The 24,332-nt window shown below is 42.1% G+C and overlaps 4 protein-coding genes across 12 annotated transcripts in view; 1 reads left to right on the forward strand and 3 right to left on the reverse strand.

Moving 5' to 3' along the window:
• UBE4B (ubiquitination factor E4B) overlaps positions 1-7,657 on the reverse strand; it is a 35,007-nt gene extending 27,350 nt beyond the window's left edge. For 5 of the 6 annotated variants that reach the window (XM_082070081.1, XM_082070082.1, XM_082070084.1 and 2 more), the window contains exons 1-4: positions 7,498-7,657; positions 3,158-3,335; positions 657-792; positions 21-108 (exon numbers count right to left, since the gene is read on the reverse strand). In XM_082070081.1, coding sequence (XP_081926207.1) covers positions 21-108; positions 657-792; positions 3,158-3,335; positions 7,498-7,521 — 426 coding nt within the window. In that variant the 5' untranslated portion in view covers positions 7,522-7,657. Of the gene's footprint in view, positions 1-20; positions 109-656; positions 822-3,157; positions 3,336-7,497 lie in introns of those variants that run through there. The other variant, XM_082070083.1, reaches the window with a different exon arrangement.
• A 3,152-nt stretch (positions 7,658-10,809) lies between these two features.
• Positions 10,810-13,303, reverse strand: RBP7 (retinol binding protein 7). Its single transcript, XM_082069876.1, has 4 exons — positions 13,148-13,303; positions 11,745-11,923; positions 11,390-11,491; positions 10,810-11,054 (listed from the first exon to the last, which is right to left on the reverse strand). The coding sequence occupies exons 1-4, from the start codon at positions 13,218-13,220 to the stop codon at positions 11,004-11,006; spliced, it is 405 nt and encodes a 134-aa protein (XP_081926002.1). The 5' UTR covers positions 13,221-13,303; the 3' UTR covers positions 10,810-11,003.
• Positions 13,304-14,553: 1,250 nt separating this feature from the next.
• NMNAT1 (nicotinamide nucleotide adenylyltransferase 1) lies at positions 14,554-18,901 on the reverse strand. The gene is made up of 5 exons (XM_082069595.1): positions 18,845-18,901; positions 17,527-17,700; positions 16,861-17,044; positions 16,219-16,364; positions 14,554-15,997 (listed from the first exon to the last, which is right to left on the reverse strand). Exons 2-5 carry the CDS (start codon positions 17,648-17,650, stop codon positions 15,597-15,599), a joined length of 855 nt encoding a protein of 284 aa, XP_081925721.1. The 5' UTR covers positions 17,651-17,700; positions 18,845-18,901; the 3' UTR covers positions 14,554-15,596.
• LZIC (leucine zipper and CTNNBIP1 domain containing) lies at positions 16,463-23,680 on the forward strand. 4 transcript variants are annotated; one of them, XM_082069598.1, is made up of 8 exons: positions 18,888-18,963; positions 19,000-19,050; positions 19,777-19,920; positions 20,275-20,410; positions 21,169-21,267; positions 21,918-22,013; positions 22,725-22,806; positions 23,266-23,680. In XM_082069598.1, the coding sequence occupies exons 3-8, from the start codon at positions 19,820-19,822 to the stop codon at positions 23,322-23,324; spliced, it is 573 nt and encodes a 190-aa protein (XP_081925724.1). In that variant the 5' UTR covers positions 18,888-18,963; positions 19,000-19,050; positions 19,777-19,819; the 3' UTR covers positions 23,325-23,680. The 4 variants fall into 4 exon arrangements, with proteins under 4 accessions (XP_081925725.1, XP_081925724.1, XP_081925722.1 ...); XM_082069597.1 differs by adding an exon at positions 19,217-19,322 and having other exon boundaries at positions 18,948-19,050; XM_082069599.1 differs by lacking the exons at positions 18,888-18,963; positions 19,000-19,050 and adding an exon at positions 16,463-16,560.
• Positions 23,681-24,332: the final 652 nt, after the last annotated feature.

The following is a 24,332-nucleotide window of genomic DNA, read 5'->3' on the forward strand; positions in this document are numbered from 1 at the left end:
CCAACATAAACCAGACTAACCTTATCTGTCAGGCTCCTTTTCTCTCTGCGATCGTTCTCATCAACCTCCATGTTTTCAATTCCTGAATCCACATCTACCTGGGACATACTGTAAGCAGAAAGAAGAGAATAAGCCCATTAATTTGTAGAAAGCTGCCGACAGTCCTCTGTAAGATGCTGGCTGGAGTGTCACCTTAAGTAGAAGCAGCAGAGAAAAAACAAAGCAGCAGGAACAGCCAGATGCACAAAGAGCAGTTAAAATCACTACGTGATAAATGCATCTCATGTTACATTTATTTCAAATTCCAGAAACACAATACTAAATTTCTTCAGCAGGCTATACAAACTAGACAGCTATCACACCCCACAACCTTTTCTATTTTAAATGAAGTAGCTGAATTACCCCCACCAGACACGCTCACCACTTAATGTCAAAGATAATGCTCTGTCTACTATCGCTTTAGGTCAGGAATTCATATTAAAACCAGGCTAGAAAGAGCATTACAGTGGCCCAAACAGTGTATCATTTTTAAGCATTTAACCCTATTGCATTAACACAGCTGGAAGTGAGAAACGGCAGATTATTTTCCTATGTAAGTGGTTTTGACGATTAGCATTGTACAGTATTTGCCGGCTTAGACAAGCTGCGTTCTTTACCTTTTCTCACAGGAGACACTATCAATATCCATGCTCTGAGACCGAGACAGAGACTGAGATTGTGTTTCAAGGCTGTTAGATGGAGAACTGCTGAGTGAACTCACTCCTTCGCTGCTCTGGCTTCGGTGGGCTACTCCTAGAGAAAAGGCACCACCAAGATTACTACTACAGAGATAAGAAGGCACTATTATTTGGATGGAAAAGGAAATACTGTTTTTCAATCCAGCTCTTAAGCATTCTTAGTAATGCATTAGGAAATAAATGTTAATATTATTCACATTTGACTACAGATAACTTTTTTCCTCCTCTTGCAGCAGCAATGTAGGAATGCTTACCTGTATTACAACATAGAAAACAACTAAATTTGCATCCATGAAGTTCTCAGAGATTCAAACCCATTATAGAAAAAACAAAAGGCACTAGCAAATTAACCTCTTACAAGATAATTCTACTTAAAGACTCTGTCAAAGCCCCTCTGAAGTCAGTCCTGTCAGAACAGGACTTCATGCTGGGTCATTACAATGGAGTTAATTTGGGTGAGGATATGGGAAAAAGCCCATCAGTTCTGATGCTCACAAGGACACTATTGTGCTGGGGCTGCTCTCTGGATGTCCAAATGAATTAAAATCCTCTGCAGTCATTTTAGGTTGCTGCTCAAAGGAGCTCCTGCACACCACACAGCGCAAGCCGAGTCTTCATTTATGCTAAATAAATACAGCAGATAATCAGCTGTGAACACTTTTTTTCCGGATCTTTTCCCCAATTTAACCACATCTCTTACCCTGGTGTAAAAAAAGACACACATTAAATCGCTGCAATGAACAGCACTGTAGGAAGCAAACACTACACTGACCAGGTAACTTCTATTCCTCGTCACCAAACAATCTTGTCTGTATAATTAGTGCAGACTGAGGAATTCTTACAACACAAATCCAAGGTCTCAGCTATGCGACCACTTCAAGTGATGGCAAACCTGTCTGCCAATACACAGACATTTCTACCTTCAGGTGCCTGCTTCCACCCTCCTGCTCTGCTGGTGTTATCACTGACACAGTTGTGCAGCACCAGGAGCTCATCTATTCCAAAACTAACCATTCATTTTTCCTAGGTTAGTTTTCACCTGATTGAAGTTCCTGATCCACCTCTCCAGAGTTGCTGAGGACAGCAGAGGGAGAGGCAGCAAGAAATATTCATTTCAGCATGAGTCGGACCTAAGATGGATTAAAATAGTCACATAACCACAGGCTGAGTGAAAACAGTAAGTGAACTCTGCACTGTTCTTAAACAAAAAAGGCACCTTTGCTGCTGGGTTGCTGCCTATAACCGTGAAGACGATGCAGAGTGTTAAATTCCATCTGCAATGGCTTTTTCTCAGGAAATGCTTTTGATAGCTTTTCTCTGTCCTGCTTTGGATATAAGGCAACAAAATAGGCAGGAAAGAGGCACTTCTGGGCATTTCAGAATGGCACTTTAATTAAATTGCAAGATTTATGCTTGTAAATCACTGTACTTGCCAAAGGGAAAAACATGAAATTTCAGAAAGCAAATAGGTAAATAGATAAAGAATTCTGCATGCTTATCAAGGAGCACTGGGAAAAATCCTGTTTCTATCAAATTATTAGAAATCATATTGAAAACCCGTTTAAAACAATCTTGACGTTTGTTTTGAGATTGGTTTCTGAACCTCTTAGCTCAGTAACACAACATACAAAACAATTGAAGTTTTCAGATAAAGTTCACAATACTGGAAAACACACCGATTTGTTTTTACTTCCAAGGTATCCAACTTCAAATCAAATTTTTTTTTTTTTGTTAGGTCAAAAGTGTTATTGTATATAAGAATATTGTCTTCACCTCTCTACAGAGCAACCCTCGCAACCTCCCACACTTTCTGCACTTGTCTGATTTTAACAGATCAGGCGTTATTTGTATCTTCTGAAATAAATACCATTTGTAAACACCCTGCTTGTATTCACTGCAGTAAATAGGGAAATGGGCAAAGTAACACCAGGGAGAAAGCAAATACTTTATTCTTACATTGACAAGGCACAGTCAGAAACGACTATTTTTAATTGTGCCAAATGCTACTAATTAAAGATCAAAAATGAACTAAGTACTGATTGCTCAAATGTACCTAGAAACCAATCCATAAAAACTGTGCTGCAAGACTGAAAAGGGCTTTTTTTTCCCCCCTCTCCTTGACAGATTTACTTTCTTTTCTGTAATATGAAACTGTATTACAAACTTCTTCATGCTTTGGTAACATATTTTAAATGCTATTAGTTTACTGATACTTGAAATTGTATCTAACTATTTATTATTCAGAAAATGAAAACAAATAGTACCTTCATTCACCATTTTAGAATATTTCTTTCCGAAAATTATTTTTAGCAACAGCAGAAATCACATCACTAATTGCATTCGTGTTCCAAAGATAAAGAGTTGCGTAATACCGTTCAGTCGACGTACAACAACAACTTTTGTCACCAGTGCCAGCCTACCTGATGCACCTATAGGAGAGGTAGCTGGGGTCATGCTGTGGACATTTAGGCCTAGACTATGGGATGGCCCCGGGGCGGGAGCTCCGGCCGGTGGGGTCTCTCGCTGGGGGGACGTGAGTGGCGTGGTGGGCTGGGAGGACGGGCCCCCCGCCAGCCGAGCAAGGCGCCTCCGACGAATCTGCACACGGGAAATAAAGCAACGGCAAATCAACATGTTTGTTCGCCCGTCCGGACACACGCACGCCCCGCGGTGCCCTCTGGGCCCCCGACATGGTGGGGTGTTCACTCCTGCCAAACTGCAAATATCCAGCCTTCACTTCCTACCCTGCTAAACGAGCCGAGTCTCACTGCCCCTTCTCCGTTCAAAGGTACTAACATACCCTTGACATACAGATTTCAAGGATGTATTTGCTGCCTCGGAAAGCCATTTGCGCTGGAGAACACCATGTTTGTCCCTCAAACGGTTGTGTAAGACAAGTTTAACATTTACTGCTCAGCAATTTCAAAACCTGTAACGCTCCTCCCCATTTATTTTGGCATTTGATGAAACAAACTGCATTAATCTGATAAAAGGGACAATATGAATATGACCTCTGCCTTAATTTCACACCACATGATACTAATAAAACACCCGTGCTACAGAAGTCCCAGTTGAAAGTTATTACAGGCGACAACCGCTGTCCAGTTTAATTTGAAACAGACCTGCAACACTAAAAATATACAACTCATCTGTGGGACAAAAGCATCTTGGGAAGTAAAGACAGACAGTAAATAACATTCTTTCATCACATAGAGACACTGCACCACACAGAATTTAAACAACAGTTTTTGAATGTTACTAGTAAGAAGGAGAAGCATCTGCCTTCAAAGTCTGACTTCCGAAAACTGCTATGAACCTATTCGTTAAAAATGTTATGTGGCTGCATAACACTAATATTATACATGAGAAATAACCGGACAAAATAAGCCTTATAAAACTCACAGCTGATGAGCGCTTCAAGTAAAACTTGCAGCATAAACAAAAACGGAAAAGAAATTATTTATTATCGCAGACTGTCTCAGAGGATCTGTTCCTAAAGCTTACATTCTCAGCTCGAAATAGGAAAAATATCCTATTTGTGGGTGTCCACTCCCTGTAAAAACAAGCAATTAACGTTTTCCCCTCTTTGTATGATGATGTTCAAGCATTTAATGCAATGTATCAGCTCACAATCCTGAAGAACTGCCAAGCAAGCGAAAGAGTGAACAAAAGATTCGTGTCAAGTCAATGTCTCCGCTCCACGACTGGAGTCATTTAATGGCCTCTGAAACCTACTCCAACAGGAAGAAGAACGGATCAAATTAAATCAGACTGCAAAAACTGTGGGGAAACAGTGTTTGGAGCTGCATCTCCCTCCGTGACAGGTGTCACCGCCATGGAAGGCAGCTAGAAAATAATTCTTTTCTTAAGACAAAAAAAGACTATGATTAGAATGTCTCAATCTTTCCGCCTTGTCAAGTAAAATAAGAGATCTTATTGCATAAATTGTTTAACTTTGCCAAAAGTAGAAGCTGTATGTATTAGGGTCTCTAAAAAGTTATTTTAAAATATCTTCATTTTTCTCCACTTGTATCTTACATCTTGATTTTTCAGCTGTTTATCTGCAAAGCCTACGGAACTACCTCACCCCTCAGAGGTCTACATGAGAAAATGTCACCTGCACGTTGCCACGTCCATTTTCCCTATTGCCAAATCCAAGTGAAGTGTTCGCAGCTCACAAAGCTGTATCACAAATATTATCAGCAAAACAGGCTAGTTGAATTGAAATCTATTAGAATTAGGGGGTTGAATTAAAGTTTTAAAAGCTTTTTCCCTACCATTTAACTAATCTATAACCATATTTTTCAGATAAAGGAATGGTAGGGAGGAACGGAGGAAAAAAAAATAGAGATACACATGCAAATAGCCCATATATACACAAGTGGCTGAAGGAGAAACATGAAGATGAATTATGTAAAAAGACTAAACGATATAAGACGAGGAAAATACCTTATGCTTAGGGCACAATGTGCGGACTTGGAAGATGGAGCTTGTTTGCACAACCCTGGGCACAAACCAGCCTGTTGCCTTCACGTCACACAAATAACATGTCAGAGTTGCTGGAGTTCCAGGTGACCTGTTCCTACCCAATGACTCTCCAAATTACCACCAAGGAACTCATAACTGGGTTTTTAAAATATATTTTCTTAGGGAAGCTTAGGGTAATACCTAACCCTTGATTTCAGCAATAAGTACTTGCAATAGTGACAAATGACAAAGCTGTCACGTATCATTCTATTAGCTGACGGCAACAAGTTATTTGCTATTAATCATTACCCAGGCCATGCAACAAAAAACGCTCATCTTCCCTACAAAGCACGATTCCATAATATACAGTTTAAAAGGTTAATAAAAAAAAACTCTACTAGGTTTTTCCCCTCCTAAAGATTTTAGTATGTTCTGTAGTAAATGACAACTTCTATCGCTTTAACACAGCAAAAATCAAGAAAATGTCAGTGACACTGTTGATAGCAGTGGGAAATATCTTCCTGAAGTTAAAATATATCCTATAAACCCAAACCCATTATCAATTGTATTTATCTCTCTTTAAGTTACAATCTGTTAATGTTATGCTTAATTATGTTTGATATAAGATGATCTAATCTACAAGAGGCTTGCAATTCATTTCAAGTTTAGTGAAGTGTTTTTTCCCCTTCAGTCACTGTCAGATAAGAAGTTTGAATCAGAAGTCACATATATTTTAGAAGGCTGTTTTTCCATATAGTTCACCTCTGATCCAGGGTCCACTGCCAAGTAACACTAAAGAGGAGATTTGGAGGAATATTAAAACAGCGTTGGCTCTGACTTTTCAATGACGGCTCCATTAACAATAAGAAGTGACAGCATGGCTCTTAAAATAATATAAGATTAAGTTTATATCAAGCAATCACTTAAAAGACCAGTCAAGCTTGGTCCCAGCTGAACTATAGTAGAAAGACATGAAAAATTTGAGTCACTTGAGACAAAGATTTTGCCAGAAAAGGCAGATGAGGCCCTGCTGGAGAACTCAATTTCTGCAGCCTCAGTTCCTCAATGCAGTGGTTTTGGTGAGGTCATAATTTGCCGAAGCGGTGACACAAGCAAGCTTACATACGTTACATAATTGGGAAATTAATCATAAAACACCTCATAATCAGATGTAGTTTGATGATCAGAAGAATTGCATGTAAACAAGGTACTCATGAAATACACCTCTAAACTCAGAGACCCCTTTGCACGGTACAAATTACAACACCAGCATCCTGTCCCACTCTTGCCAACATGGGAATTGTTCTCTGTTTCTCAATGGAGTATGAGAACCTTCATCAGGTAAACAGCATGAAGCATTTCCTCCTCCTTCCTGCTGCAATATAGTAAGATGGCTAAATCGTGACGTACAAGACAATAAACAACTTCTTAACTTTTCGGATGCAACTCTGCGTGACAACAGCAGCCACCTTGCTCTACAATCCACCATAACATATGGTACAGAACAAAAATGAGCATTTTCATCCCCCTGGAGTATAAGTACAGCAACGAGCCTATGCTGCAGCTGGTCCCATAAAATACATTTTACAGGTATACACGCTTTAACACAAAAATATTATGTTAAAGATGTGAGGGAAGATTTGAAGTTACACATGATTTACACTGGGAAACTCCCTGTATCCTGATCACTACAACACAATTCATTTGAGAGTCCTCCAGTATATGAGCAAAACATAAGACATCAGTCTATTAAAAAATAAATTTAAAAAGGAAAACATCACCCTTTAGAAGTAAGAAAGAGGAAACAGCTCCCATTATTCCATGTCGGATGCCTGTCAATCACAACATAACACCTATAACACTTAAGTGAAAGAGCAAGAGGTTGGGGGAAAAAAAGGTAAATCAAAGGAAGCATTGGGAAAAATGCTGAGGAAGCAAAATGTAAAGTGTTTTATTATGCTAAAAAGTACGATTTTTTCAAAATCACACACAGAGAACATACAAAAAGCCTGGTGTTGAACACAGAAAGGAGACATCCCCCAGACAAAGATACCTGGCAGATGGAAGCGGAGCACACACAATTAACCAGGAGACAAGCAATTAAACCCCATCGCCCAGCCAGGGGGTCGCAGGTCAGGGGCAGCACGGGGGAAGGAGGAACAACACGAAACGCACCGAGCGGGGACACCGAGCGCCCCAGCACCGGCCCTTCCCTCCCAGAGGGGCCGCCGGGGTGAGGAAGAGGCCCGGCCCGGTGCCCGCTCCCCGCAGGCCCGGCCGCCCCCTCACTCACCTCATCCGCGCTCAGCTCCTCCATCGCCTTCCTCTTAATGGTGAACGGAGGGCGGGCGCTTTCCCCTGCCCCCGCCGAGGGGCAGCTCCGAGGAAGCGCTCTCCTGCCGCCTCTGCCCCGCGGGCCGCCTCACAAGGGCATCTCCGGGGCGGCCGCGCCGCGCCGCTCCGCACCTCGCCCGCCGGCAACCGGCCCCGCCACCGCCCCCGGGCCGCTCCCCGCCGCCCGCCCGCGCCTCAGCTGCCGCCGCGCCCCGCCGCGGCACAACGGGAGGAGCCGCCCCCCGGCTGCCCCCGCCCGCCCGCGCCTCCCGGCCTCGGCCCGCGCCGCGGCCCCTGCCCCGCGCAGAGATTATTCATCAAAACAACAGGGCGGCGGCCATCTTGGGGCGGGATCACGTGAGGCCGCCCAGCGCCGCGGAGGGAGCCGGGCATGCCGGGCCCCGCGCGGCGCACGGACCAATGGCAGCGCCGGGAGGCGGTGCGATGGACGGGGGGTGGGGCCCCGCGGTTCGTCGTGGCGGCCGCGGGAGGGGCGGGGCCTGCGCTGCCATGGTAACGGGGGCGGGGCGGCGCTGAGGGCGGGGCGGGAAGGGCGGGCTGAGGGGCGGGAGGCGGGTGTGAAACGCTGAGAAACGCGGCGTTCCCCGCCGGAGCTGCTCCTCGCTCTTCCGTAGACGCGTCGCCGCTCGCCCGCAGGTGGGAGCAGCCCCGCAGGTACGGACGCCGGAGTCCGGCTGGGGTGAGGCTGCCGAAATCTTCCCGTTTTAACGGCTCCGCACACGCTCCGTTAAGGTGTGAGCCCGCTTCTCAGTGATGACTCATGTAGATACTACAGGCTTTTTGTGTAATTGTTACAATCTGTGTAACAAGTGTGGAAAACAAAAGCTCTAAGTCTCCAGTGAATACGGGGCCTTATCACTTTGTAGTTTGAACCTGAAGTATTTTCTTCCTTTCTTATGTAAAAACCCCAACTGTTCTTCACCCATTTCTTTCGTTATACCACAAAATGCTATTTTTGTTAGAGGTATTCATCTTTTCGTCCTCTCTTCCCTCAGCCTTGGAATGAAACTCAGCTAGAGAACAAACCAGCCAGGGCCTGTGTTGACTTTAAATGAACTGGCTGTTTGCTTCCAGCTGTAGGTGACGAGGATTTTGAGAAGTTGCTCTTTTGAAAGAGAACAAAAAGAAAAGAAGGAGTTGCATCAGCAGGTTTTTGCCCCAGGATGAACAGTCAGTCATAATAAGACATTAACAGCCATGAGCAGTGCGGTTTGATTCAGTGAGTGAGAAAATCCTATGAAAAGAGCACAACGGGATGTTCTTAAGATAGAAGCAAACTGGTCTGTGTGAAGAAGGAATAGAATTAAGATCTATTTCCATAGGGACTGCAAATAATTATAAAGCAATAAAATTGATCACATTCATGCATAATAAGGCAGATACTTGGTCTTGTATTTCAGTATCCACCTTTCTTAATGTGTTGTATTGATTTAAAGGTGTTTGAACAAAAGTAATGTTTTTGATGGTGCCCAGGAAGGGAAAGGAATTCTTTTGTATATAACTGGATCTTAATATATACTGCCAGTCTTTTTGTAGAACATATGACTTTTCCTTTTCCACTTCCAGAACATGTGATTGCTCCCTTTCTTTTCTCACCTTGCATTTTGAGGTGTTTAATTTATATTTTGTGAAAGTATGTGACATTGTTAGCATATAAATGTCACTATAGTAGCTTCTCTCGTCCTCAAGATCTCCAAAGCATCCTCAAGCGAGTTCTGCATAGCGTTACTCACTTGCAAATCAGCAATTTGAAGTAGGAAGTTAGCCATAATTAAAGTACCATCACTGCTGCTAATAACTCTTCTATATTCCTAACAGTAAGGGCTTCCTAATAGCAGCCTTACAAATGAATTATTATCATACACTTCTAGTTATACAGGTTTCTAAGGCTGTGTTTTTCTACCTTTGTAGTGACAGAGTTCTTAAGGTCGTCATAGCCTTTCTGTATTGCTTCTCATGCATATCTTCATGGAGCGCACAGCTTGAAAGCTGGGGGCTTTGAGAGTTTCTGCAGTATCCATTGCTTCAGTTACTGCTGTTTGGCGCCTCTTTAATTTAAATAAAATGTGATATGTTCCAGACGTGCCACCTAGTGGAGCAGCAAAATCTGCGGGGCTGTTGCTGCATGTTGCTGCAGATGTGACAGGGCAGGTCTGCTGCGTGAGTTTGCTATTTATATTAGAATAATGTGGTAACAGCTATTTTGTTTTCAAGTAAATGAAAGCTACTCAGTTCCAGAAGGAAGGCACTGTCAGGATCCATAGAACAAACACCAGGCATTTTACTGCTTAATTTCCCTAACCGTATAAGGAATACTAGTTCTTTTCTTCATATTTTGGTATTTACATTTTCCTCTAGTAATTAAATGGGGGGGTTCAATCTAACAAAAAGCCCTTCAAGCTTCAACAGATCTTGTCTGCCTCTGGTGGTAGCTTTAAGAATTCTGAACTGACAAGAAATATCAGAAAGGTGGTGCTACTTATGCTTTAAAATGTCAGGGATTACTTTAGTGGTTTGTTTTTTATCACAGAAAGTAATTAAGCTACTAAGATTAAGCTAGAATTAATCAGACTCTTTTCTCTTGCCACTGGTGATAAGATCCCTGCCATGTTAGTGTTACCAAAATGTGCAGCAATTCATTTCAGATATAACTACCAAGCTGATGTGACCATTTACATGTGTTTACCCGAGGGAGAATAAAATCTACTTCTCTGTGCAACATTACACAAAGAAAAACATTTAACCTAATTGAACGTAGGTATACAAATGACTCTTAACTAAAGCAGCATTGTTTTTGCTCTGGATGTGTGCTTACAGAGATCCATTATTTTGCAGATTGGAATCCACGTGGATTACTCAGACCCTTCTTCACTGTTCTGGAATTTGAGCACGGGCTGGTTTCCTCTGGTAAGCTCAACTATTTTGAGAACAAAGCAGCTATGATGCAATATAAGACCTTACATCATACATTTAAGACACAACCAAATGGAGATAACTACTAGTTTGCATCTTAAAGAGAAGCATTTTGAATAATAAATCTGTATCCTTTGTTGTCTAGTTCCTTTGTTGTCATTTCACTCTTCTACCATCATTCCCCCTCTGTTTTGTTTGACATTTCATGGCCCTTTAGAATAGGCAGTTTTTCTTGTTTTGATTTAGACTGTTCAGTTAACTAGAGACCCAAGCTATATCACTTATATTTTGGGTTGGGAGTGTTTTTCCTCCAAAAACACAATCAGAAGTCAGGTACTTGGTTTGGTTTTGAGCATTTATTAGCAAAAATCAGATCTTTAACACTGGCAACAGCAAACTTATTTCCTGAGCCGGAAACATCAGAGCATTTAGTTTAATCATCAGTTCTGGCCCGTACGGCTGTCAGTGTGCATGAGGATTCATCGTCTCCTGTATGCAGCTGTGTCTCCATGTAGGAACCAGTACACAAATTCAAGCTCTCTTGAAGACCTGTCTACACACTTGATTCTCACAACGAAGCTCCTGCCAAAAAACCAAAACCAAACACAATTATAAAGGTATATAGTGATCAAAGGAACTGCTTCCAGAAGTGAACACAGATCCTTTGCTGTGGCTACTGACCACCACTCTGCTGCCACACTAAAAGGTCAAGCCTCACGTTCTGAATTTAACTACAAAAGACAGCGAGACAATGAAGTTGTTCCAGCTAAACTAAAATCAGAGCAGCATGTGCTCACTAGGTACCATCCATTGAAAATACTACGGAGCTAGAAGGTGACTTGTGCACACTATGACCACGTTACAGATCTTATTTGTGTCATGTAGAGACAGAATTAGTAGAAATCTGAAGTAAATACCAGGTGGAGGTCATCTCCTTCGAGCCAGTGAGTCCAGCCCCTGTTCTTCTTCTCACCAGCCTGGACACAGACAAGTTTGTCATTTTCCCAGGTAACTAGGCTCTGGGGAAGAGGAAACAAAGTGTTCCTGTTATGTCTTTGTCTCAGTTCTGCAATATACTCGTAGACAATGTCCTTTTTTTGTAGATAAAAGGGGACATAGATACTACTCCTGAGGGAAAGTGAAGCACCTTGTCTGTAACTTTGCCTCGGTGTTGCATTACAAATAGTATTCATGAAACAATTGCAGCTCAAGTAGCTGGATTAATCATCTTAATTTTGCCGTGGCCTCTTGATTTTATACGTTCAGTCTTACCTTGCATTTTCTGTTATCCAGGCCTTTATTATCTTCTTCAAACTCTTCTCCAATTTTGAATTGAAGCACATAATCTCTAAACGTGCTGGTGGTGTGGATATGAAATGAATCACCGTCTTGTTTGATCACCTTCTGAGGCTTCAGCATTTTTGCGATTTTGCGTGTTGCAAAGTCAATACCTTGGACAGGAGGCAAAAAGGTCAGAGTAGTAGTTATGACCAGGCATTCTGACAGCCAGGACTTAGACTTTCCTTTATTACCACTAGAGGCATTTCTTAGATAGTTTGACCTTACTGTTATGCAAGATTTTGAGTTTGAAGTTGCTTTTTGTTTAAAGCTGTATGTTGCACAGATAAAGTAAGTTCCTCCAATTACATATTGGGGAAAAAATGCATTTTTCACAAGGTCGGTAGTTACGTTTCATCAAAAAAAGCCCTTCACTTAGCTGGCCAATGTTTGTTATCAAGGAACAGGCAATCTGTATTCCATTTTAAGACATTAAACGCATTAAGAGTATATTACTTAGTATTCAAACCGTATTTTCATTATGGCAGCACCTATTTTTTCTAATTGATAACACAGCAGAATTAAAAACAGAGAGCAGTTCTTTCACCATGTTGAAGATACCAACTAGACAATTTAAGTAGGTCGGCCAGCATAGATACAGCCAGAAAACAGATTTCATTCTAGTTGTGTAGGCAATAACCAGCAAGGAACACTGCAGGTCGTTGGTTTACACAAGTCAAAAAGGCAGAAAGGGGTGGGAGAGGCAGGGAGGAGGCAGCACACAGGGCGACCTGCTCTTATGGTCTGTAATGAGCTTTATACAAGAAAGCTGATGAAGTACCAAGAACTTTCTTAGTTCCTCATTAACACACCATTAATCTCTCCTGCTAAAAGATGTAGGTAAGAGGTGCGTGCGCTTCCAGCACTCCAGAAAAGGGACAGTTAGAGACTTAGCAACAAGTCACAGCAATGAGAGAAATATTTTGTGAGCTGTTTAAGTGACACCAAGCTAAACAACTGCTTGGAAATGGCAAATACCCAAGCACTTTTCTTTTTGTTACTTAACATTTAACTAACCCTAGATATAGGTTCTGTAAGTTTGTGCTCAAAAGCAAGAGAAATTTGAGTGGACAGGGCAAACTCTTCCCTGTCTCTGATGAAAGCTGAACAAAAGTTCTACTTTTATCAAGTACTAAGCTAAGAAGTTCCTGAAAGCTGCAAAGACACTTGGGTGACAGGCTAAAGTGTAGTTAATGCTGCTTATCAATAAACAAGGATCCTTCCATTGTTTTTCAGAGGACAAAAGCTTTAAGAATATCTAGGTTATAGCAGAACTCAAACTCAGGAGGACCCTTAGGAGGGAAGGGAAGAAGGAAACACCAGGTATTTTCACCTACCTAAGGCCACCATGTAACCTTCAAAGTTGTCATTGCTGACAAGGTTCCAGGTTCCATTGAAATCCACAGGCATTGCCAGGCTGTGGAAAGAAGATACAGTCACCCTCTGACCAAAAAGCAAAAATGAAGAAGTCGTTTTCCAGCCAGACCTTATATCAGGAAGAGGGTGGGTGGGATCCTGTCCCAGAGCCTTTCTGCTGCAGAGGAAGGGTGCAGTTGCTGAGCAAATGGGTGAGAGGGTGTTCGCAGATCAGCTTCGGCTGCATTCGAGGGAAAAGTTCACAGTTCCTGAAATCTTTGTGTGGAGCAAATGTTAATAGCCCAAGAGTTGCAATGCAACCCAAAAAACTGATTTAAACCATTCGTGTCCGTCTCGTAGACTTTTAAGGGAATAATGGACAGATCTTGTTACTAAAATTACCTGCGTGTATATATCTGTGGCTTTATGATCTGAAATGTACATATTTGTTGAAAAAGTGATCTACCCACTGTAAATACATGGTGTGTGTGAACAGCCAGGGACTGACAAACTATGGATGGTTTGTATCAGTGAATTTTAAAGCCGTACCTGTGACATGGTAATAGAGATAAGTTGCTTGACTTCAAAGAGAAAGGATATGTAAGGAATTTGGAAGTGAGATTCAATTTCCTTTAGAAGATGTTCTGAATAAAAATGGGATATTTTGCAGAGAAAAGTAAGTTTCCCTGAACTTTAGCTACGTTTTTGGAGCTGACAGTTCGACCTACATGACTCACAGAATCATGCGAGTAGGAAATTAGGACGTCAAAGCTTGTTTCCTGTTTGCAGATGGATATTGTTCTCTAACTTATACTAAACTAGGAATGGCACAGGGAAATGCAAATTAATGTTTCCCCTGGACTCAAATAGTAACATTTCACCCATAATTTGTTATTACGAGGTTATGGTAGTAACGCACTGTTGCAACTCTTCTGACTCTTCCAAGTAAAGAGAAGTCAGTGGTTGGGTAAATCCTGGGTAAAAGCCTGGCTATGACCTTTCCATTGAAAATGAAGATTGTGCAAATTGTCTGGCATGTGGTGCTTCTTTCTGTAAATCAGTACTTCATCTCAAACTAAGACTTATAAAAGGCACTAGGGTTACTATTTCAAGGCTCAGCCAAAGAAGTGCCTGTGGAACTTTTGGTAAGAACTGCCAAGTGCCCTGGCCACATCTGTGATGGTTTATTTCTTTCTCTCTTACAAATTCAGAATTTTCTGTTTGTGGAAATACTTTCTTCTCTTTCCATCTTAACTGCCATGCAGCACTGAGCACAAACACATTCCAGTAAGATGTGGCCTCATTACAGAAGTAGATAACGTTGATCTGAAAAATGTGAATAGAGTCACCTTGTGGAGATGGTATGAAAAAGCTGTTGACCCAGGTAGCGTCTTGGAAACGTCGACATTTTTAATAAGGCACATAATCCAAACAAAAATGGGATCACAGCACATAAAGGGAGGTAGAATTCTATCACCATGATATTCGCAGTGCCTCTCTAGTTTATATTCACATAACACAAACAATATATGGATTCAAAACCAGATTTCTAGCACATAAAAACATCTCACTTTTGTACAGTCTTAATATTCTACCATTTCATCTCAGCTCCAGTTACAGAAAACAATTCTGGCTATATACATTTGGCTCCAAAGTAAAAGCTCATTTATTACTTGAAATAACAGTCAGTGCAATGACACTATTACCAACTTATATCCATTAAATCAATGTCCATAAAGCAGTTTCTGAAGTAGGTTTGTCCTTCCATGGGAAACAGTGCTGAGCTTAATGTACAGCTCTGGAAACATGAACGGCAAAGTAAAGCACAAGGCATTTCTGGGAGCAAAATGCAGGCCGGCAGACAAACAGGTGGCGTATTTGAAAGGCAGGAAACTCAAACATGGTATATCCAGCACCACATCAGCCAAGAGGAAATTTTTCCCTTCCAGAATAGAGATAAATAATTTATTTGAGGTGCACCACATGTTGACAGTTTTTTAAAAATTACTTATACAGATTTACTACCAGAAAGTGGTACCTTTTGAAATTAAATGGCTTTGTCTGTTAAGACACTGTACGTTATTAAAAATATTTGTGTTAGTATTTTATAAATCGCAGTCTGAGTGAAAACTAATCAGAACATTTTCATTTGCTTTTTTGTACTTTTTATATGCAAGTGTGAATTTTTATACTTAGTTCACTACACTGTGACAAAGTGTTTAAATGTGAAAAAAGTGGATTTAAAAAAGATTGCGTAGGTCCAATTACTGAGCGCACCAAACCTCAACGGCAACCACATATGTACTAAAAACCACAGAATTACCCCACTATTTACTTAAAATTAAAAAAGAAATTCCCAGAATTCACATTTTCATGTACCGAACCGTAACTTTTTTCACAGCAGAAAGTAAATTAGTTGTAGAGTGCCTGTTAGTTCTTGGAATCGCTTGCATATTTCTGTAAGGGAGCCAAGACAACCCCAGCGTTCCTGTCTTCACTCTCGGGACTATACAGATCATTTTTTTCTATGTACGCTTGAACTACATCAGGCACTAAGTAACGAATGCTCTGGCCCCTCCGCAGTGCTCTCCTAATCTTGGTGGAAGAAATGTCATTTGTGATCCATTCTTCCACAAGGTGAATGTTATTCTTATGTCTCCACAAAAGATCGGATTCATAGATGAATTTCTGGACGTTGTTTCCAGCCCTACTGATGCAAACAAGGCCATGATTTTCCACAATTTCAGTGATGTCCTCCAACTTCCACAGATTGGGGATCCTAAAAGATTCCAGCATGTCGCTTCCACAAAGCAGTTTAACCTGCGGGGGACCTTAAAAACAAATGAGAAACAGGGCTTGGTTTAGGCCACCAGATTTTTAGCTAACTTCATGAGGACATTTAATTTCTAGGCTACCTCTCTGTATCTTTGGTTGTTATGAAGCCTACCGAGAATAAACTTATGCAGTGAAATCAGAACAAAGAACTAGCAACAGTGCAATTCCCTTGAAACAGCAAGTATTGTTAAGCACTTAATTTGCAAACAGACTTAACTTTTTATATCTGGACTCTGATTTTTCTTTTTGACCGGGTCATGCTTGTGTGGGTCCTGTTTCCTCTTCCGTCCTGGCTTTGTTAAAGGTAGAGCATTCTGCGTACTATTGGTGGGATCAGGAGATAAAAGCTTTTGATGATGGTACCTGCAAAACAGATGTATTTTAAAGATGTAGGACAATATAGAGAAGAGTATGGTGTACTAAATAATCTCTCTCTGCTTCCTCCTGCAGTATTTTCACGGACAATCCATCCAAGAACTCATCTGCTGGAACAGGGACCTCTGAGAGCTGCGTCATAACATCGGTCAAAGTGCAAAGATTTCAAAGCAACAACTACAAGGTTGGTTTGTTTCTTTTTTTAATAAGAAATAATTTTAAAAAGAACCTCAGTGAAGTAGCCATCACTGAAAAACATCAAACTTGAAAATTGTTCACAGGCTCATTCTTTGTAGTTTTAGGACTACTGCTGCAATCTTTGATTTACAATGCTCATATAAATAGCACTTCTGAATTCACCAAGTCTATTCATATGATACGGGGTCAGCCTGCTATTATTCTAACTATCTATCTATATCTATATCTAACTATTCTTATCCTTCTATAGGTTCTGGAGAGTTTTTAGGGTTTGGCTGAAGAATACCTTAAAACTTTTAGTGTTTCCAACCACTCACTCTGGCTGCTTTCCCAATCATCAACTTCCACCCAATCTGAGTTTTTTGTAGCTAGTTTTGCCATAGTTACTCGGTGATGTGCGCTGATCAGACCTTTCTTCTTATACGCATCACCTACTGGTGAAATTATTCCTTTGATTACTTTGTATTTTCCTGTGGAAAAAACACATCACACAAGAACATGAAAAGTGGTTGAGCAGATGTTACTTCCACTGTATTGTATTTAAACTAGTACATAACCGTCATTCACTGCGATCGCTAAGAACACCGATGCTGGCTCTGATCGCCAGCCCGGTGGAAAAGCACAGTACGCTTCTGCCATTGTGCAAGGCAGCGCAATTAAAGATTTAGTACGAGATATTACAAAGATATATTTCTATAAAGAAAAACTATAAAACTCATGCTTTAGCTCATCAAAATCAGTAGTAAGCAACACATGTAAGACTGCTCTTGCATGCATTTGGCCAACGTGATTTTGCATGATACATGCACACATAGTAGCTTCAATATCTAATTAGTATTTCCAAAAATATCTCTCACTGTCAGACAGACATTCATTTATACAAAATATTCACCTTAACATTGAAGCGTCTGCTTATCGGAGCTGTTCAGAATGCTCTAAATGACCACCCTACCTGTTTCATGGAAGTAGTCTCTTGCCAGCTCAAACAGCCTCAGGTGCATGTTGGTGATGGGGTTGAAGGAGCCGCAGGCCAGCAGCACCACTTCAGTCTTCTTCTCAGGGTCTTCGGAGGCCATTTCTCACAGCTGCGGAGCTCGGTGAGAACCTCAGTGCTTGTCACCAGCCACTGCACGGAGACGAGATTAAAAAATAGTTATTTATTTGTGCTGCCAATAAGCAGGAGATTTCAGGATCAAATTGAACACTATTTTCCTTCCGCCAACATTTGGCCTGTGATTGTTCATGATCCAATTTTTAAGAGATTAAAACTAACTTTTTGGGGAAGGCTATGCGATTTGCACATCTAAGGAAATAAAAAGACAACAAGGTTCCAGTGATGATGAAAGCCCAGCCACTGCCTGAGCTATGTATGGAACTGTGCCTGTTCTTATAGTATAAAAACATAAGTGCTTTGATGAATTATGTACAATTTGGCACTGCTTGACACAGCTCTAATTATTGCAGTTTGACCACGGGGTCCAAACAAGCAGCCCAGCTCCTGCTGTACAGATGAAGATCTGTGTGCAAGTGTTTAGTTTCACAGAACTGAGAACGGTCTTAAAATCATTCATGCTATCTTACACCAAATACTAAATGAAGTATTAGTAAAACCTCTCTACGGAGCCTTAAGGGCAAACAATGTGAAATGGCCTTCACTTGTTGTAGAACATCCCGGATCATTTTCCCTTCTCCTTCCAAAGGAAAAATGAGGTACCGTGATGTTGTCCATTACACACGTGCTTATAGATAATCTCATCATGCTTGTACATAATCTTACCAGTATTTAGTGTGTACTACTCACAGTGCTGCTAGTGCTTAGCTGGATTGGACACGTATTTGTACTAAAAACCATCAAAATATGCCTACGGTGGCTTTTGGGATGGTTCTGAAAACCATCTTGTTTGTTTCTGTGGATAAGCTGGTGATTGTCACTACGCTTAGGTCAATCTTGTATTTCCGAAGTAAATATTTATTAAACGCGTTTATGCATCCATAGAATAGAAACATAATTAATTATTAAGTTGACGGCGTGCAGGCGGTCGCTGGCAGCTCTTCCCCCGCTGAGCGCTCCGGTTTCCGCTCCGGTTTTCACTCCGGTTCAGCAACCTCCTCCCCAACGAGCGGCCTGCACACGGGCACGGCCCCCACCGGCCGCTGCGCAGACCGGCCCCCAGCCCAGCGACTCCCCCGCCTCCGCGGCGCCCCCGGCGGGGCGGGCCCAGCCCTGCCCGGGCCCCGGTCCACCCGCCGCCCGCCCGGCCCGCGCTTACCGGCCGGGCCGCACCGCCAGCTCCGCGCGCACGGGCCGCACTGGGCGGGGCGCCTGCGCCGCGCGCTCATTGGCCGGAGCGCGCCGGAAGCGGCGGTGGTGGGCGGAGTCCCGGGGGGAGGTTCCCGCGTTGCCCCCGGTTCCCGCGTTGCCCCCGGTTCCCGCGTTGCCCCCGGTTCCCGCGCCGCCCGCTGCGGCCTGTCCCAGGTGAGGCGGGAGCGGGAGGCCCGGGCGGCGGTGGGGGCCAAGCTGGGCGGAGGGCGGTCGTGGCCTGCAGGAGGGGACCCGGGCGGACCCGCTTCCGGGTGCAGCCTGTCCTCCGGGACGGGCAGGACTCGGATGTGCCTGAATTCCTTCTCCCTTCTCCCCGCAGAGCTCCTGCTCGTTCTCCTCTTTCGCACCTCTCCATTCCCTGTCTGCCCGCTGCTGGAGCCCCTTGCCTTAGCGCTGGAACTTGCTGGTCAACGGCTGTTGCACCGGTGCGTGTCTGCTGCTGTTTGATACCCCAAGTTTCCTCTGTAGTGCTCTGGTTTTCTATAGCTAGTGATTCTACCCAAGGTGTTTGGGTGGTTCAGGCAACGGTGTCCGGGTTGTTGTCTCTTAAATAGTTTCCCAAGGTGTAGCTGAAGAGTAGAATTTGTTGTTTCATATAGCGGGACTTCGGTATTCCAGTAATTGCTGCTTGGTTTCAGACTTGCTTGGTTTTATGTGCTGTAGCTGTTTGAGTTACTATGGTGGTGAACTGCCTTGTGCGGCAAAGAGAACGATCCTGAACACCCAGGCTAATATTTCTGTATCTCCACAGCAGGGACTTCCAAGTGTTTGATTAGACGTTTTATCATCAAAATGTTGCATAATTTTCTTGATATTTGGAGCATTTAAAAAGAAGTTTTAAGTTGTTGACACACAACAATAAAACGTTCTTTCTCTTAGGAGTGTCATGTAACAACTGAAAATTTTCATCTGAAAACAGAAAATGGCTTCAAGAGGAACAACAGAGACGAGTAAACTGAAACAAAACTTGGAAGAGCAGTTGGATAGATTAATGCAGCAGCTTCAAGATCTGGAGGAATGCAGGTAATAAAAATAGATGCTTTCCTCTTAGGTGGTAATATTTGTCTTAAGTGGTTGGCAGAAGAAAATGGGACCTTTCAAAAGTCTTGTGGGTTGTCAGGGCCTCTTTGATACAAGTGTCTTCACACACAGAACACGAGTGCACGGCTGCGGGGAGGTGGTGCGCGACCAAGAAAACAATACAGGCATTAGTGAAATAACAGCTAAGAACACTAGAGCAGAATAATCAGAAGCGATGCGAGTGTTTTTGTTGGGATCTGAGGAACATGCTTCATGATGGTCCCTGATGTCCTTTTTTCCACGTTGCATCTCAGGTTTAGCCCTATGAATTAATGTGTCTTGTTGGATCCTCTTTAGAGAGGAGCTGGATGCAGATGAGTATGAAGAGACCAAAAAAGAAACTCTAGAACAACTCAGCGAGATCAATGACTCGCTGAAGAAGATTATGTCTGGAGATATGACTTTGGTTGACGAGCTGAGCGGGATGCAGCTGGTAAGTGTGATGTGTTACTAAAAATGGTTCACATTGTGGTCAGTGAAATAGAAAATACATACAAGTGGTTCCTTATAATTTTCAGACAGGCACATATGAAAGCTGGATCTATGTATCTAATGTTTTGAATATTTAATATATGTGTACATATAAAAATTGGCCAGGTCTCTTCATTTTATGCTGACTTCCAAACTTTTGATCTATTTTCTCTCTTTTCAAATATTGAGAGCTTTATTTGTTCCTTCTGAGCTGTATGTTTTAGGATTTTGTTTCCAGAGAAATTACATTTTGTCCAAGTGTAACTGTGGGGAGATCTAATGATAATAGTTTTGATGCTTCATAGAGGATTTGAATAACAGTAGGAGATTTACTTCATCATTTACATTCTGCTTACCCTCAGAAGAGCTGTAATCATCAGTGTGGGTGTTAAAAGCTAAAGATAGCATAGCACGTCCACTTGTGATGTGCTAATATGAGGATGATGTTGGAAGTGATTAGAAATTAAGACCTGAATTGCAATGAACAATTTCACAGCTCCGTTCTCAGTGTACTTGCACTAATCAGTGGATTTTTCAAGCTCTGCATAAAGGTCATTTTTTTTTTCATCTTCCTCCCGTGGTTATGCACAAAAAGAAAAGCTCTCTTTATCAAATGATGCAGAGGGTACTAATGATGCTTTCCAGCCTTCATTAATCTTGTAATGCAGCTGTAGCTTGTGATGTTATTAGTTCTGGTCATTCTTGCTCTTTTCCTTGTAGGCAATACAAGCAGCCATCAGCCAGGCGTTTAAAACTCCAGAAGTAATTAGGATGTTTGCAAAGAAACAACCGAGGCAATTGAGGACGAGGTTGGCAGAGGTGAAGGTTTCTCTTTTACCGTAAAAACTGGTTATTGAAGCTAGACTGATTTAAATATGTCATGACTGTAAGGAGAGCACCAAGTGTGTTAGAAACCTTGGTGGCAGCATCATAAGGAGACAGAGAAAACGTCTCTTTCAGAATTTGATCAGTTTTCAATGTCCGTTGAGGTAATGGGGACAACAACATGTATTTCTTGAATTATCCTCCATCTTGCTGTGAACTGAGTATAACTGCAAATAGAAAATCCAGATAGTATGAATCTGTAATTGTATCGAGGGGCAGGAGAGTGCACTCGATGTTTTGGAGATCTAGGCTGAACATGAGATACAGATAAAGTGAAATGAAATGTCATTCCTCCATGTTTCAGTGGTATGTGGATCTGTAACTTTGAATAAATAACAGTCTTTGATTAAAAGGTGATCCAGGTCTGGAGAAATCAACAATGTCAAGGTTAGACGCAAGGAATATTTGCAGAATGGTCAGAAAAACTTCATGGCCATCTCTTAAATTTTGGGTAGCTCTGTCCCTTACTTCTGTGGGTACCATGCTTACTGATGATATTTTTAGGCTGTTGCATTGCTCATGCTGTCGTGTTGAGTGAAACTAACGAGAAGCTTATATACTGATTTATTTCCCCCCGCATGCAGATGGACCGAGACTTAATGGTTGGGAAGTTGGGACGGGACGTGTACACACAGCAGAAACTGGAAATCCTGACTGCCCTCAGAAAGCTTGGTGAGAAGGTGAGGTGTCGGTGCAGCTTGGTTTTGTAGTACATAAATGTCCTTCTGTTTTAAAGCTGAGCTTTGTGAAGCACTCAGATGTCAAATAGTATTGTGCATTTATTTAAGGCTGTTTCTAGTTTAAAATGCTTTGGTGGGTCATGTGAATGTATCATGTGATATTTATTAATATAAAAGCTACAGAACAAGCCTTTTACTGGCTAACTACCACCTGTCCAGCTGGCAGGAACTACTGCAGACTTTGAGTTTTACTTTTGTGTTGGTGATAATACCTGCCTCTTGGTATGAGATAAATAAACTGGGGGGGAGATGAGTGATAAACTGGCTGTTTCCCTAATGAGTGTATCGGTGGCAGAACAGTCCCTGGTTTTTACCACTAGAGGGGGGAAGAGAAATTGTTATTTCTTTTGGCAGTATATGTAGAATATGGGTGGCTGTCAATCTCCGTACTTAAACTTTCTTAGGAAGTGAGGGAATGTAAGGGAAAAGATCAAGTGCAGTACTTATGGAGCTGCGTTCCAGGCAGATGACACTAGCAAATGCTTTCCTTCAGAGTATTTTTTTCCCTTGACTGTCAGAGAAATGTTTTGGAAATAGGTTAAAAAGCTGGTTCAGATTGTGAACTGAATGCATGAAGATACCTAATCCTCCTGGCACGAGTTCAGCCAAGCCACTTCAGCACACTTTGACATTACCTCTTTTCTGATTTAGCTCACTCCAGATGATGAGACGTTCTTGTCAGCAAATGCTGGCACAGCCCTGAGCCAATTTGAGAGAGTCTCCACTGACCTTGGTAAGTTTTCATTCTCATGACTTCCAATATCTTTGCCTCATTGAACAGTGATTAATAGAAGTCCTTGTGATTCCCCTGTGAAAGAGAAAATACAAACAGAAGATTCACACCATTAAATTTTTCTGTACATTTTTCTATTTTATTAACAATGAAACTCTGATACACTATCCCTGAGGAAAATCTGGTGCCAAATGTCCATAAAATGCCGAGCGTTGCCCATGATGCTGAAGGTTCAAACAGCCCATCTCAAGCAGAGATACTGGGAGAGCTGGTTTCAGGCCTGGCAAGCCACTGTGGTGTCTTCCCCTCCCCGTCCCCCAATTAGCTGAAATGTTCTAGTTTTCAAAATGTAGGCTTGATTTCTTTAGATCTCAAATGTTTTGCTTGATTTATACTGTATGTAAGAAAATTCACAATTTCTGATAATACTTAACTGAAAATGTTTTTTTCCTCTCTCAGGATCAGGAGACAAAGTCTTTGCTCTCGCAAGTTCTGAAGTAGAGAAGGCAAAACAATGAAGAGGTGCGTGAGGCTTGTGTCTCTCCGGTTATCAGCAGCATTGGACTTCTGCCACATTGCATTGTTTTTTTTCCATTTTTAACACTTTGAAACAAAGAAAAGCAAAACAAAACCAGAAGAAAAACCCACAAACCCTAAACTTCTTGGGTGCTTAATCAGAAGATACAAAGTAAACAGCCTTAAGTGCACTTTGGAACCTCGGTGTCTGTACCCCTTATTAACTTAAGCTCTGAGGCTGAACACTAAGTGGTACCCTAAAAGCAAAGCATGGCGTGACTCTTCTTGGAACGGATCAGCTGTTTTGAACTTTTTTGAATCTGTCTTTCTCTAACTATTAAACTGTGATCTTTTTGCATGTGGTTGTAGCAAGCAGCTCTTTTTCAGGAGCAGTCTTAACGAGCGAGTGCGTTTTTTGGGGTGATTCTTCACTTTGCTCTCAAGTTGTCTTAATTTTTGTTTGGACTCCCTGCTGAGTAGTTTGTACTAGGAACGCACTGAAGCTTTGAAAAATCAACTTCGTTCATTTGAAATGCCATCTTTCTGCAAACTGTTTGCAGAAGAACCAAAACAAGAGTGTATGCTGACAGTTGGCCCGTAGCTGCTTGTTCACTGGGCACATGAACGAGCGTCATTGTGTCCTGGCCCCCACTGCCGAACAATGGAAGCCCTGTGGGGAGGATTCTGGAGTCGTTTAACCTCATGTATTGAAATGACAGGGAATTGCTAGGAAATGGCCTTTTCGGTGACCCCCTTCTTGAGCTCTGGATGTCTAACCACATGCTACTGTTATTTCCCGGTATTTCTGGGACAGCATGAAGTAGCTTGCAAGTAGAAACAAGTTTAGAAAGGGGGGAAACTCATTACGTGATCAGTGCAAGTGTTGGACAGTCTATTTATTAGATGGTGGTGCTGGCGGTGGGGGGGAGTGACTGTGCCTCCATAGAGAGGTTGGAATCCTGAATAATCTCGGGGTTTAGCAGGATTTTAAATCTCATCTTGTTGAATTT

This window comes from Streptopelia decaocto, assembly GCF_964273445.1.
Source record: "Streptopelia decaocto genome assembly, chromosome: 20".
Taxonomy (NCBI): domain Eukaryota; kingdom Metazoa; phylum Chordata; class Aves; order Columbiformes; family Columbidae; genus Streptopelia; species Streptopelia decaocto.

What these genes read in the sequence shown, in the direction of transcription:
- RBP7 (XM_082069876.1), bottom strand. Translation starts at nt 13,220, where the DNA reads ATGCCTGTGGATTTCAATGGAACCTGGAACCTTGTCAGCAATGACAAC. An exon ending in AGGTTACATGGTGGCCTTAG is followed by an intron (nt 11,924 to 13,147) that starts GTAGGTGAAAAT and finishes CTCCTGTCCAAG; the next exon opens with GTATTGACTTTGCAACACGC. An exon ending in TGGATAACAGAAAATGCAAG is followed by an intron (nt 11,492 to 11,744) that starts GTAAGACTGAAC and finishes CCTCTTCCCCAG; the next exon opens with AGCCTAGTTACCTGGGAAAA.
- NMNAT1 (XM_082069595.1), bottom strand. Translation starts at nt 17,650, where the DNA reads ATGGCCTCCGAAGACCCTGAGAAGAAGACTGAAGTGGTGCTGCTGGCC. An exon ending in AGACTACTTCCATGAAACAG is followed by an intron (nt 17,045 to 17,526) that starts GTAGGGTGGTCA and finishes TTTTTTCCACAG; the next exon opens with GAAAATACAAAGTAATCAAA. An exon ending in TCAGAGTCCAGATATAAAAA is followed by an intron (nt 15,998 to 16,218) that starts GTTAAGTCTGTT and finishes TTTGTTTTTAAG; the next exon opens with GTCCCCCGCAGGTTAAACTG.
- LZIC (XM_082069599.1), top strand. Translation starts at nt 19,820, where the DNA reads ATGGCTTCAAGAGGAACAACAGAGACGAGTAAACTGAAACAAAACTTG. An exon ending in CAAGATCTGGAGGAATGCAG is followed by an intron (nt 19,921 to 20,274) that starts GTAATAAAAATA and finishes GATCCTCTTTAG; the next exon opens with AGAGGAGCTGGATGCAGATG. An exon ending in TGAGGACGAGGTTGGCAGAG is followed by an intron (nt 21,268 to 21,917) that starts GTGAAGGTTTCT and finishes CCCCGCATGCAG; the next exon opens with ATGGACCGAGACTTAATGGT.